The 14,242-nt window shown below is 44.4% G+C and overlaps 1 protein-coding gene across 1 annotated transcript in view; it reads left to right on the forward strand.

Moving 5' to 3' along the window:
- Nucleotides 1–14,242, forward strand: part of LOC143039888 (uncharacterized) — a gene marked incomplete at its 3' end in the record, with an annotated part of 141,577 nt that overhangs the window by 12,827 nt on the left and 114,508 nt on the right. Inside the window, 3 exon segments of the mRNA XM_076210209.1 lie at nucleotides 5,113–5,147; nucleotides 7,874–8,254; nucleotides 10,660–11,043. Coding sequence (XP_076066324.1) covers nucleotides 5,113–5,147; nucleotides 7,874–8,254; nucleotides 10,660–11,043 — 800 coding nt within the window.

Here is a 14,242-nt window from a genome sequence, read left to right on the forward strand (position 1 = left end):
AAAGGCACTGTGGGAGGTTATGCAGATTTATGGGATAGGAGGAAAGCTTTTGGGAGCTGTCAAGAGTTTTTATGAGAGTAGTAGAGCTTGTGTCAGGATTAGAAATGGAGAGAGTGAGTGGTTTGAAGTAAAGGTGGGACTTCGTCAAGGATGCGTTATGTCGCCCTAGCTGTTCAACTTATACATGGATGGGGTGGTGCGAGAGGTGAATGCTAGGGTATTGGGTCAGGGATTGGAGATAGTTAAAGAAAATGGAGAAAAGTGGGAGGTGAGCCAGCTGTTGTTTGCGCGGACGACACTGCGCTTGTGGCAGGGTCAGAGGAGGGATTGAGGAAGCTGGTGGCAGAGTTTGGGAGAGTATGTGATAGAAGAAAGCTAAAGATAAATGTGGGTAAAAGTAAGGTGATGAGATGTACAAGGGGTGAAAGTGGCAGTAGACTGGAAGTGAATATTAAGGGAGAGCGACTGGAGGAAGTGGATAGTTTTAGATACTTGGGTGCAAGTGTAGCAGGAAAAGGTGGAGTGAAGGTGGAGGTAGAATGTAGATTGAGAGAAGCGAGTAAATGCCTTGGTGGATTGAAGAGTGTAATGAGGAATAGACATTTGGGAATGGATGCGAAGAGGAGACTGTATGAAGGAGTGATTGTGCCAACAGCACTGTATGGGGCAGAAACGTGGAACATAAGAGAAGAAGAGAGAAGGAGTTTGAATGTGTTTGAGATGAGGTGTCTGAGAAGTATGGTGGGGGTTACTAGGCTGGATAGAGTGAGAAATGAGGAGGTGAGGAGGAGAACAGGGGTGAAAAAGGATTTGGGAGATAGGGTTGATGAAAGAATATTAGGATGGTTTGGACACATGGAAAGAATGAGTGAAGAAAGACTAGTAAAAGAGGTATGGAAGGCAGATGTGGAGGGAGTGAACATGAGGGGACGTCCTAGGATGAGGTGGATGGATGGGGTGAAGGGGGCTTTGGGGAAGAGGGGAATGTCTGTTGAGGAAGGAAGGGAGAGGACGGAAGACAGAGGGGAGTGGAGAATGGTTGTATATGGATGATGTTGTGATTGCATGAGGAGGAATGGGCGGGGGGGTGGGGTAGTATGTGTGAGTAAATTTTGACGCAGCCCGAAGGGATTTCTCCCCGTCCTCTCCTTATATGCAAGGGGGGACGGAGAGGGGGGGTCGCCGATTAAATGAAGCGGGCTTGCTGTGGATGTGCTGTGTCTTGCGACACTGCTTCTGACCCAGGGCGGTGGGCAGGGTGCAGGGATGACCCGTCATCCAGGAGGTGCTCAGATGAGAGGGAGGGTGGGAGGGGTGTGGAGTGTATTTAGGGATGAAATGGGTGGGAGTGTTTTTATGCCTTTCCCTTTTTGGCTACCTCCCTTGGAAGGGGGAAAAAGCCTTGGTATATGTATATGTATGTATGTATGTATCTAGTTTGTTCTTAAATCCTTGTATGGTTTTTGCACACACTGTTGTCTCGTCCAATTTGTTCCAGACATCCACCACTCTGTGTGGAAAACTTTTTATTCAGATCTCTTCTATAACTACCTTTTTGAATTTCTTTTCATGCCCTCTCGTTTTTTCTTTTATCCCTATATAATAAGTCTTCTCTGTCAAGGACTTCCATGCCTTTCATGATTCTGTAAATGGCCAATAGATCTCCTCATTCTCTTCTTTGTTCCAGGGTTGGTAGTTCCAGTTTAGACAATCTTTGTTCGTATGTCAATTTTGAGAGTGTTGGATTCTTTCTAATTTCTTTATATTCTTTTTTTTTTTTGTGCTGGGTGTCCATATTGTTGCAGTGTACTCCAGTCCTGGTCTTATCAGCGTGGGGTAATATTTTTTTACCATTACTCCAGCCAGAATTATAGAAATGAAATCTTTAACAGAGAACCCTACATTTTCAAAGATCAACCTCTGAAATAATTCACTAACTGGAAACCTGCAGCCTCACAGCAAGTAGCATTGGTCCCAGGGCTCTCCCATGTCTCTAGGAAGATATGTTGGACTGTTGACGGTGTTGTATTGGTGTGCAACTATTTCTATTAATAAAGGGAAGTGGGGTACGGAAGTGGGTTGCCATATATTGAAGTGATGGGGATAAACAAGCTCTGGCTGTGAATTCCTGCCTTAAAAAGCTACTTTATTGCACTGTGTGTGTGTGTATTCACCTCGGATCTGCTGCAGTCTCTGTCGAGACAGCCAGACGTGTGTGTGTGTGTGCGTGTGTGTGTGTGTGTGCACAGCGAAGAGGGAATTGATTTCATTTTTTGGGTGTTGGACTTAAACATGAAAATATGTCACATATATTAATAATCATAAAACAGAAGAAACATGTGAATTCATATGGTAGAGGAAATATTCAAGTTGTCAGTAATTCTCCCAGTAGGACTTAACCCTTGCTGGAGTGTCCACTCCCTTTCCTCCACCCGCGCGGACATTTGGCCCCGGGACACGAATCCCACTCAGCAGTTGATGTCTTTTTTCTTTCATAGTTCTTTATAAGCTGTTTCCAAAGTTCTTCTTGTGTCTGTTCTTGGATGGTTATGTGAAATGTGGTCATCTTCCCATTTCGATAATTGAGGCTTATTTACCGTGTAAATCACGAAGACATTTGAGAACCCGTGGTTCAGTTGCACCGCCATCCCATGTTACAGTCGGCAAAAGGAATGATGAATCTTCTTTTATCATTATCATTCTTGTGAATTTCTTGTCTACTTCGTAAGGTTAATTTTTATGCCCACTTTTATTACTAGGATAATGTTGGTATGTCTTACATTATTACTTTTTTGTTAATTTCGCCTGTGATAGATCAGCATTTCTAGAAGTAAAAACTGATTATTCTTTTTTAGGTAGATTTTGATTTTCAAATGTAGATATTGTGTGTCTCTGGTCCGTAGGGGTGCCCCTAAATTCCCTAAAGTGGTGACTGTCTGAAACGTAGGTAGCCAATACACATTCCGCACGGGTCGTGTATACCAGAAGATCTTTCCCCATTATAAGGGGGGTGGTAGGTGATTCAAACCCAACATCCATTTCAAACACAGTAAAAACACATGTGAAGAATCCCCAACACACACACATAGACAAACACTCCTATCTCAGTCTCTCGTTGTCATCCCTGGTCATGCCGCTTAATTAAGTTGTGGGTAATGCAGTGAGGCGCACACACGCACGCACAATTACACTCTCTCTCTCTCTCTCTCTCTCACACACACACACACACACACACACATTTATGATAGTATAATATATTTTAATAATTCATTTGATAGGCGGTAGGAATGGTCCTTTGGGAATAATCTGCTGGAGTGATGAACTTTTTCTCTTTATAATACTAACACTTGTCGCTGCGCAGGTAGGGGGGGGGGTGAGCGCTACCTTTGCTTGAGATCGCCCGGTGGCATATTTTTTTTATTTCTTCTTCATCTTCTTTTTAGAATTTAGGGATAACCGCGAAAGTATTAAGGACCCATAAATGCTTCAAATCGGCTGTCGCCAACCAGAATAAAGAGAAGAATCGAATATAAATGCAAAGGGCCCTCTTTAGCTTGCTCCGCTTCGACCCCACTTCATGAGCACGAAGACTGTATATCGCTGGTCCGCTTCGTTATGTAAAGTTAGAAAAGTGTTGCCATTCTTACCGTCATAGGTTATATAAATAAATATATATATATATATATATATATATATATATATATATATCAATATATAAATATAACTATATATATATATATATATATTTATTTATATAACCTATGACGGTAAGAATGGCAACACTACTGTACATGCAAGCGAGAATATTGGTCTCAGTAACGGACTTGCTGACTCTGTCTGGTTTGTCTTTAGCAGATACACGGGGAATTCATCATTCATAATAATATTCTCGCTTTTGTCTGCAGACACCGTATGGGGCTCGTTTGGTGGGCGGGGATTTACCATTGCATGTGTCTGGTCTGTTTCAGCATGTGCGATTGTAAAGGTAGAAGCTACCTGACGTTCTTCCCATGATCTGATGGCAGAGAGCCAGACTGACCCCCTGAGGGTCACTGCAGGAGGGAATGTCGCGTTTCTGCCGGTAGCGACAGCGGGAGGAAGACGTCTGCCAAGTAGCAGCCGGGGAATTAGGGCGTGAGAATTTGCTGGACCTGCAAAAAGATGATTAACAATGAATGAAGTGGCGACAACATTGCACTTAATGACCACAACTTAATTAGGGTCAAACTATAATGAGTAAACAAACAAACAAATAAATAGATAAATAAATGAATAAATAAATAAGTAAATATATAAATTTTCTCAGGATATCCACTTGCATTCCTGTCATACCTGAACAGAAAAGACCTTGTTTTAGTGTCCTAAGACAAGATCTACTGCTCAGAGTCGACAAGATCAGGGGAGGAAACGTGAGGAGGATCAGATATGGAAAACCTTTCAGAACGAACCCAGATGACGATTTAGACTTACACACTGAAGGAGAGACTTCTCCAAAATCTAGTCCAAAAAAACTTGACAAAAATTGAGGACCCAAATTTTAGGCAGAAGGGGAAATTATGTTTAGGGACGTGTGCCGGAAAAATTGGTCAGGTAGAAAAAAAAAAAAAAAAAAAAAAAAAAAAAAACATTTCGATAGAGGAATGACCAACGTAGTTGGTGATCGACACAGTGTGGGCAATAAATAGAAACTAATTTAAGGGTGATAGGACAAGTGTTAGAGAGGGTGAGGCTGCCAATGAGGAGGAAGAGGAGGAGACGTGCATGTTGGAGGAGCAGAGAAGTGGGGAGAGTCAGGAACATGGAGAAGCTTGCGGGTGGAGGAAGGAGATGTGGGGTTATTGTAGTGCCATTATAATGTGCTCAAGGATTCCAAAAATCGTAGTCAGAAGTGAAATAAATGTATATAAGTAATGAAGAATAGTTTACTAGATACAGTTCAGATTTTTAGAGAATGTGTGTGTGTGTGTGTGTGTGTGTGTGTGTGTGTGTGTGTGTGTCTTTCCTGTTTGACGTAAACACAGGGATGCACGGAAGCCCTGTCAGTTAAAGAAAAGAAGTATTGTGCACGTAGCCTCCCTGAAGTAACATCACATTTGTCTTTTCTCGTTCCAGGGCCAAAGATGTCAGACGTGGACAGCGACACCCCCGTAAGTAGTAAAGGGAAAACGGACTCCCTGGTACCGGATTCCCTCGAGTTTGACGCTAACACAACCCCAGTCATCTCGAAGGGACCTCAGGATCCGTCCCTCTCCCTCCAGGAGCTCATAGACGCAGAGCTTACTAACAGACTTAGTCCCCAAGACTCGTTAGAGGTCACAACGCTTTCCAAAGACGGGCAGGCCGACTTAGAGTCTCTGATCAGTTCAGACTCCATTGAGGATGAGCTGCGCATCAAGAAGGAAGGTGCAGATCAGCTCATCAGCCTTGACTCAGTGGATACCGTTAACATAGACGTGACTAACTCTAACACGCTCAGTCTTAATCTCGACGACTTGGCCAAAGCAGAGGTCGAAAGTGGGATCGAGGTTCTGTCGCCGAACAAGGTTAATGTTGACGACTTGAGTCTGCCCAGTGGTTGTCACGACTCTCTGGAGTCGTCCTCAGACCTTCCGGGGTCGCCCTCTGGAAGCTCTCCAGACCCTCTCTCTCCCAGTGCCGCGCAACAGACATTCAGTCACCAAACGTTAATTCCTACAGATGACCCTGGCTTATTCAGTTCTACTGATAAATCCAACAGTTCTTCAGCTGAGGACAGCACAGCAGCCACTACTATCATCCCTCAGTCAGATGATCTTTTAGGTCTTGATTCTAGTTTTACTAATGTTTCGTACTCAGTCCAGACCATTTCAAACTCGTCGATGGAGGAGAACCTTTTGGAATCGTTCTCCTCGATCCCCTCGACTTTCCAGAAACAAGGAACGTTGGAAGGATACGAGGAGGGATACGAAGCGTTTGAGGCCATGGACGAAAGTGCCACAGTAGTGTACATGGACGACGAGAAGGGCGCTGGCACCGAGACTTCGTGCCAGGTCCACGTTGTCTCTCGAAATACAGACCTCTCGAGAAGTTATAGCATAGTCAGTGAAGGAATTAGCGCAGAAGAAGAACTTCTAATTGAAAGTAACCTAATTACCATAGAAGAGGGTGATCAGGTAACGAACTTTGATGACAGTAGAGAACTGGGAATTACCAAGAACAGTGAACATATACTTGATTTCGACACAGTGATAGACAAAGGAGAACTTCCAAGCGCTGAAGACTTAGATATCTTTGAAAATCGTTTCAATGAAAACAGCACCAAAGAAAGTAAAGACCCGTATATATGCAAAGGTAACCAAGAACCAAAGATTGAATTTGGAACTGAAGAAGTGGAGGTCGCCACTGAAGTCATAATGCAGCCATTTGATCTTCTGAGCTCCGAGAAAGTAACGACACCCAGCGGTGTGAAAATCATCGTCACAGAAGAAAATGGTGAAATAATCAGTGACGATTGCGACCTCAAAGGAGCACCTGACGGGGAATTCGACATGTTTGAGGACAATTTCAATCCAAGTCACCTAGAGGGCCAGATGGCACTGGAGGACATCCTCAAAGACATCGAGCCACCGAGCAGCGTTGAAATCCGACTGCTGGAAGACTCTGATAGATCTGAAAGCGCAGAAGTTCAGTTAATCCAAGGATCCCAAGATTATAGGAATTCAATCAAGGGTCATCAGGAAGCTCGCAACACCGAACTCAGTGATGTACTTATAATTGTTGAAGACGTTGACAAAGTGCAGACGGAATCAATAACAGTCAATGAAGATGAGGAAACTGTTCTTATTAGTTCCGAAGAACAAACAAGTATTAGTAGTTCTTTTAATGAGAACTCGGTCGATGTTTCTGAAGACGCTCCCCAGGATGTTATCCCAGAGATTCCCTCGAACGACCTCAGAAAATCTGACTTTGAAGATTCGGAGAGCACAACTTCGACAAAAACCGAACCGCCCGAAGCGGAACCAGATGCAATTCGGCAAGACTTGGTTGAGACCTCTTCTGACCCACAGACTTCGGACAACGCTCCTTCCACGCCCGGGAAGGACGTTCTTTGCACGGAACAAACGCATGGCAGTGCTGGTGGTGATGAGTTACTAACAAATGATAACCGTGTGTGTGAAAAAGAAGCTCCTAACACAATGGCTGACGTAAGTACAGGCTACCACAGACACACTCTATTCTGTTTCCAGAGAACTTTGACTTCTAGATCAAACACTCATGTATTTTATCCATAAAACACACACACACACACACACACACACACACACACACACACACACACACACACACTCACACTTAATGGGAGTACAAGTAGGCAAATATAAAAACACACATTTGGTCTTCCCTCCCCTCCCCCCTCTCTCTCACTCTTTCTCTAACTGTGCGTGAAAGAGAGAATACATACTGTATGTGCTGCATAAGTGTAACTATGTTGTGCAGACTTGGAGAAAAAGTGAATGTGTAAGGGAAGCCCTTTTCCACTTCTGTTTCATTGTCACGCTCTTTTTTTTCGCATCACAAGACATTTTACATGGTAAGAAACTCTACACTACTGTTCTTGCGTCACCAATGCTCTGTAGTGGCATGGGATGTAGTAAAACATAACAAACTAAATAACAAACCATTCTAACTTATTAGATTTGGGTGTGCCGTAATGTGAGCTAGGAATGATTGGCCTTTTGAATGCACTAATACTCTGTCACTACTTCACTGTCTATATATTGTGATGATAAAGCTTCCTGTGTTTACTGTCTTGATAGCGAGAGCAGAGACAAAATAGTTCACGGTATTAGTCTGTGTTTGTTACATTAACTGAATATTTATGATGTGTTATCAGATGGAAGGGAAGGCATACAAAGATGAAGAGGAAGGCTGGCCTGGGAACGAAGATGAGGACGACGTGCCCTCCTCGAGGCTGAAGAAGAACGAGGAGGAAGACGAAGAACAGCTTGGGGAAGACGAGGATGAGGATGCAGCTCGTACGGCCTTCCTCATGAAGATGGCCGAGGGATATGAGGGCGAGGAGAGGGAGGCTGTAGAGGCCTTCATCCGCTCCAAGTTGGAACAAGAGAAGGTGGAGAAGGCGACCGCTGAAGATGAGGAGAACAAGGCCCCAGAGGATGGTGGAGACGAAGGCGAGAAGAAAAAGAAGAAGAAGAAGAGGTCTGAAGGCGGGGAGAAGAAATCAAGGAAGAAGAAGAAGAAGTCCGACGACAAGGTAGGCACTGGTCTGAGTTCTTTATCCGAAAGTTTGCCCGGGAAAACAAAAAGAAAAATATATTTTTCTTCAAAAGTACTTTTCCCGGGCACGCTTATTACTTTATCTTGTACGTTGGGAGAGGTATGAGTATACTTACGTGCGCTGGTTGTTTTTATCAATACCGTGAAAAGATAACATAAACAAACAAATAAGTTGAATAAGTGCTATTAAACAATGTGTATAGTCATACCTCTCGTTTTCTATGGTTCTGTGGTACCGTACATTCGATGGAAAGGAAAATGGTTAAATTTGTGTTGTTGTAAGGTATGAATTTAATAGATTGCCTTTCAGAAGCATTTACCGGATATCCACTCGAAATTGGTTAAATTTCCATCTATAATACTACTCATAATTTTTTTCATATGGCTACGAAGTTCTTGGATGAAAATGCAGTTATAAAGATGGTGATGTATTTTTTTCTATCTATCGGCACCGATATTTTTCACTCTTGGGAGATGTAAGAGGACCATCGCGCGCGCGCGCGCGCGCACACACACACACGCATTTTATATATATATATATATATATATATATATATATATATATATATGTATGTATACTTATATATATATATATACAGTATATATACATATATATATATATATATATATATATATATATATATATATATAAATGTATATGTATATAAAGAAAACTGGGAGGTGGATGAAGAAAGGGGAAAGGTCGAGGTGGAGGGGAAGAGAGAGAGAGTGCGGGAACTCCCGTGGGAGCGATGACGGAGTCGACGATGGTAATGGCCTCGCGTGGGGAGACGAGGGAGGAGGGAACGCGAGAGGGAGGGAGGGAGGGAAACGGGGAGGCGGAAATGGAAAAAAAAAAAAACGAATTTGCTGGGCGTGCGGGAAAGAAGGCCCTCAGGTTGTGGAGATTCAAAAGAAAAATAGATAAGAGAACAAGGGTGACGCTACAGTGGAATGGGAATTAAAAAGCGAAGACGGGAGGAGGGAGAGCCGAAGAAGAGAAGAGGAGGAGGAGGCAAGGACACCATTCCTGCTCTCGGATTGGGGCGGGGAAGGAGTAGATGGTAATGGGCACTGACCTTTTCCTCCTCCTACTCCTCTTCCTCCTCCTCCTCCACCTCCTTTTCTATTTTGTCCTCCTCCTCCTCCATCTCCCCTTCCTTTCTTCCTACTTTTCCTTCTCTTCTTCCGCCTCCTCCACCTCCCTTTCTTTTCGTCCTCGTCCTTTTCCTTCTCTTCTTCCTCCTCCTCCTCCTCCTCCTTTTTTCATTTTCTCTGCCACCACTCCCCCTCCTCCGCTTTTCCTCCTCCTTCTCCTCCTCTTCCACCTCCATTTCTTCCTTCTACTCCTCCTCTTCCACTTCCATTCCTTTCTCCTTCATTTCGTTGCCCTCCCCTTCCTCGTCTTCCTCTTTCTGTTGTTCCTTTTCTTCCTCCTCTTCCTCTTCCTTTTGCTTCTGTTCCTCCTCGTCTTTTAACGACTTTCCCTCCTCTTCATCAACTCCCATTGCTTGTTTTAATACTTCGAACATTCAGTCGACAGCCTTGACATGGATGCCATAAGCTCAAGCGAAGTCAAACAATATCTTGATCCGTTTCGTGCTGCCCTCTTCCGCTCTTGCCATTTCCCACGACCCGGCAGAGTCGCCGGCGGTTCTTGTCTCCTCATTATCGTCGGCCCACGCCACTAGTTTCCCCTCTTAGTCGGAGCTAAAGTCACCCTCTTGCTGAGTATTGCGCATTGGCAAAGGGAAACAGTGACCTGAATCGTTCATCTGGTGTCGTTGCGGCCGGTATTGGCATTCATGTCGGCCTCATATAGTCGCTGGAATTGCGCATTATCGTATTAAAGGTCATCAGGAAACCTTTGTAATTTGCGTCTCACCCGGAGAGAATTAAAACAGACTTGATTATGTACGACTGTTAACGCGCGCGACAAGAAGCGTGGGAATATATTCCTACATCTTGATGACGTCGACCCTGGCTGCCGTCGACAGTCCCGTTCACTTAACGCTCCCTTCGGAACGTAGGATCCCCGGCGTGGGTGTGAGTGCGCATGGGTGACTCGCGGGGGAGGTGGAGCGATGGGCCTCGGTGCGATAAAGAGTTTCCTCTGGAGGGGTCTGGGGAAGGGTTCTCATTGGCCAACGGGCCTCCTAAACAGCAACAAGAGTAGCCTCTCCTCTCTGAGCGTTCCTGATGTCGTTGGAGAGTTCGGTGAAAAAGTCTGCTTTTGAGAAAGGATTCTCCTCTTGCCAGTGACCGATACGTTTGTGTGTGCAAAAAAAAAAAGAATCTTCCAAGAATTTCGTAGACATTGAATGAAGCACCTGTGACAGAGAGATGTTTTAGAAAGAAAGTTATTTTGTTCTCACGATGGAGTTGTACGAGTTGTTCGAGTGGATGACCGGTAAACCTCAAGATCGTACATTCTTGAGCGAAGACAGGACTCGCGACCTCGAAGTCACCGGCATACGAGAGCAGAAGAAGAGTGCCACAGGCTACTGGACCGCCTCCCATTCACCCCAGCTAGTGCCACCTTGGCACCCGGAAGGCTCCTTCACGTTCCCTCCGCAACCATCTCCTGCTACGGCCTTCTTGGCTACAAGAGACAGTGACTACGACACACTTCGTCGTCTTCTCGAAGACGAAGATGAAGACGAGGAGGAACCTTTGGCTTGTTTCTCCAAGTTCGGGGGTACTATTGAGTACGAGTGGTGGGACGGGACTAGGTCAATATGCATCTCATTTTTGGAAAACAAGAAGGTCAGTTGTCAAAGAGTAGGGAAGAAGGAAGAGATGTAGGGTGGTTACTTGGACACGTATGGGTTTTGGGCAGTGTAAGGGACCACGCAGTTGGGGTTCTAGGTTGTAACTCTGTCAGTAACCACTCTTCATCCACTTTCCTGCCCTGTATGGCGTTTTGCATCCATTTGGAGCGTGCAACTGACTCAGCATGAATATAGTTGGTTTGTACCCAAGTAGGGTCACCTGATATGTGTGCGTGTGTCAGTCAGAGGGATGGTGGCAGGTCCAAAGACCGTGGGACTCCTGTGCTGACTAGCCACGAACCAGTTGCTGACCTTTCTGAACTTGAAGTGACCGGACATAACCTATGAATCGGAGCCAGCAGGCCGGACGCTGTATTGCTGACGATGTAATTTAAATCTGTTTTACTATAACCTGTCATTCCTATTTTTTGCCTCATGTTAACAAAAAGAAATATTTGTGTTGAAAAGGTGGTCACATTTGCTAAAGGGGCTTTTGTATTGCATTGCGTGTGTGATTTGTCACTTGTGGATTGTGTACGTAGTCATCTCAGTTCACTTTTAGTTACAGTTGTTTTTAGTTCATCGTGGTTTAGATCTATAATTGAGGCGATGCATCTGCGAGGAGGCCAAACAACGCCTCTTTATGATTTGGAGCATGGAATGAAGGATGTTGGAAAGATTCACGGGTTATGGACTGTCGCTTCATCAAATATTTTTTGTTCTATTTTCTGTTCAAATTTGATTTTATTGCCCTGTTACGAGATGTATGGCGTCTTCATAGTATTAGCCACACCACCGTAAACGTTTACAAGTGCTCGTAGTCCACAGCATTTGCTTCTTTTATTACGCATTTTGTCGTAAATAATAAGCAATACTACAGCTACTTGCACTCACATTTGTTGTCTGTAGCTAAATATTGTGGAGAATTTGTAAATGTAACCAAATGTTATTGTTGTTGTTGACGAAAACTTTTAAACGTTTAGGGTTTTGTGTAAGCCACTATGAATAAGGACGCCTGTATTTTGCTTCCGTTTATATTTATTTTTGCTGGTACGTTTTTTTTTAATTTTGTTTTATTTTCGCTACTTGCTCGCACGGTGATGTGTAGAAAGTGTGAATTTTTGTCGTGAAAAACTTGCTGACTTTTTAAATAATTTGCCACTGACCTCGAGTTGATTTGATGCAACAAAAGCATGGTTGTGTTGTGTTTGCATTCGATTTTGTTCTAATAATTTTGTAATGCATTCTCAGGTGAGTATTTCATTATAGTATATGTCAGGTTTATTCGTGTAGTATGTCTTTTGTTTTAAAAATCTGTTTGCCTGAAATTATGGTTTATTTCTTCGACGAAGGATATAATAGATTATGTGATGACACTGACAACATATGAATAAGCCAAGAGGATGAGAAAGTTATAATTATGATGCTCTTTTATGTGTGACGATACGCAAAAGGACGCACTGAATCATTAGGGACCCTGTTACTAAGCACATGTTGATTTCATTCACTCACTTTGCTGTTTTACGTTCAGGGCGTGGCCCTGGCAGACACACACTTTCAAGAGTTTGAGCCTATGTGATCTTAAGCCTTCGTGATCGATCTTACGTATTGTGATCGATCATGGAAGGTAGTGCTACAGGAAACAAGTGCGCAGGCAGTTCCGCCCCATTTTTTTTCCGTGGAATGGACGTTCGCCCTCTCTCGTCCTCCAACCATCTCTCTCCTCTTCCCTCTCTTCCCTTCCCTCTCTCTCCCTCCCACCATCTCTCTCCTCTTCCCTCTCTTCTCTTCCCTCTCTCCTCTTTCCTCTCTTCTCCTCCCTCTCTCCTCTTCCCTCTCTTCTCTTTCCTTTCTTCTCTTCCTCCTCTCCTCTCTCTCTGCCTCTCCCTTTTTCTCTCTCTGTCTCTCTCTCTCTCTCTCTCTCTCTCTCTCTCTCTCTCTCTCTCTCTCTCTCTCTCTCTCTCTTTACTCTCTCTCTCTTTACCTCTCTTTCTCTCTATCTCTGCCTCTCTCTTTCTCTCTCTCTCTCTCTCTCTCTCTCTCTCTCTTTACCTCTCTTTCTCTCTATCTCTGCCTCTCTCTTTCTCTCTCTCTCTCTCTCTCTCTCTCTCTTTACTCTCTCTCTCTTTACCTCTCTTTCTCTCTATCTCTGCCTCTCTCTTTTTCTCTCTCTCTCTCTCTGCCTCTCTCTCTCTCTCTCTCTCTCTCTCTCTCTCTCTCTCTCTCTCTCTCTCTCTCTCTCTCTCTCTCTCTCTCTCTCTCTCTCTCTCTCTCTCTCTCTCTCTCTCTCTCTCTCTCTCTCTCCCCCCCCCCCCCGGTGCCACGCCCCTCTTGCCATACTTGCCGATAAGAGCGGCGATAAGGAACCTCCACCCATCCTCGAATTAAGGTTGCAGGATTAGATTTGTTCTTGGCTTCAAGTGAAGGATGCGCACGCTTGGGTGTCACAGAGGCCCCCCTGGACGTCGACGTGTCTTGTGATTGTCGGGATATCGGGGGAATGAGTGAAGCAGCCACAGCGTGTGGTCGTCACTGATAGCCATTGGGAAATGACCGCGGGGCTTTGTGGTGGCATAAAAATTGACAAAACAGATGAATTTCGATAGGAGCCGTGAAAAGTGAATGTGAACTGGGATGTGCGTTCTTGGTGTGGAGTCGTAAACAGAGCACAACCCTTCAAGTGGATGTTTCCAACTAATTCGGTAAAAGGTACAAAGTAGACATACTTCAAGGTACACACGAACGCACGCACACACACACACACACACACACACACACACACACACACACACACACACACACACACACACACACACACACGCGCGCACGCACGCACGCACACACCATTCTCTGTCATGGGCGTGGTGGTTGTGACGGTGCTCGTCCATCAGCTTAGACATGAATCAGAACCATCATGAAGTGGATGAAATTCTTCCTCTGTCTTAATTTTCAGCTACAATAAAGCATTGGACGTGAGATTTGTGGCTAGAGCAGTTACGAGTTTAGAATAAACACACCATAATTTAAGTTCATGGTAGTAATTGGCATCTTGTAACACTCACCATCGCCATCGTGTGAACTGGTGAGAACATAGTCGAGATCTAAACGCCCGCACACGTGTGATCTACATACACGAGACAGACTCGCCGCCATTGTTTATTCGAAGAGACAAACCGCCAAAGTCTTCGCATTTG

The sequence above is a fragment of the Oratosquilla oratoria genome, chromosome 27 (assembly GCF_046742065.1).
Source record: "Oratosquilla oratoria isolate Oo_2021 chromosome 27, ASM4674206v1, whole genome shotgun sequence".
Classification (NCBI taxonomy): Eukaryota; Metazoa; Arthropoda; class Malacostraca; order Stomatopoda; family Squillidae; genus Oratosquilla; species Oratosquilla oratoria.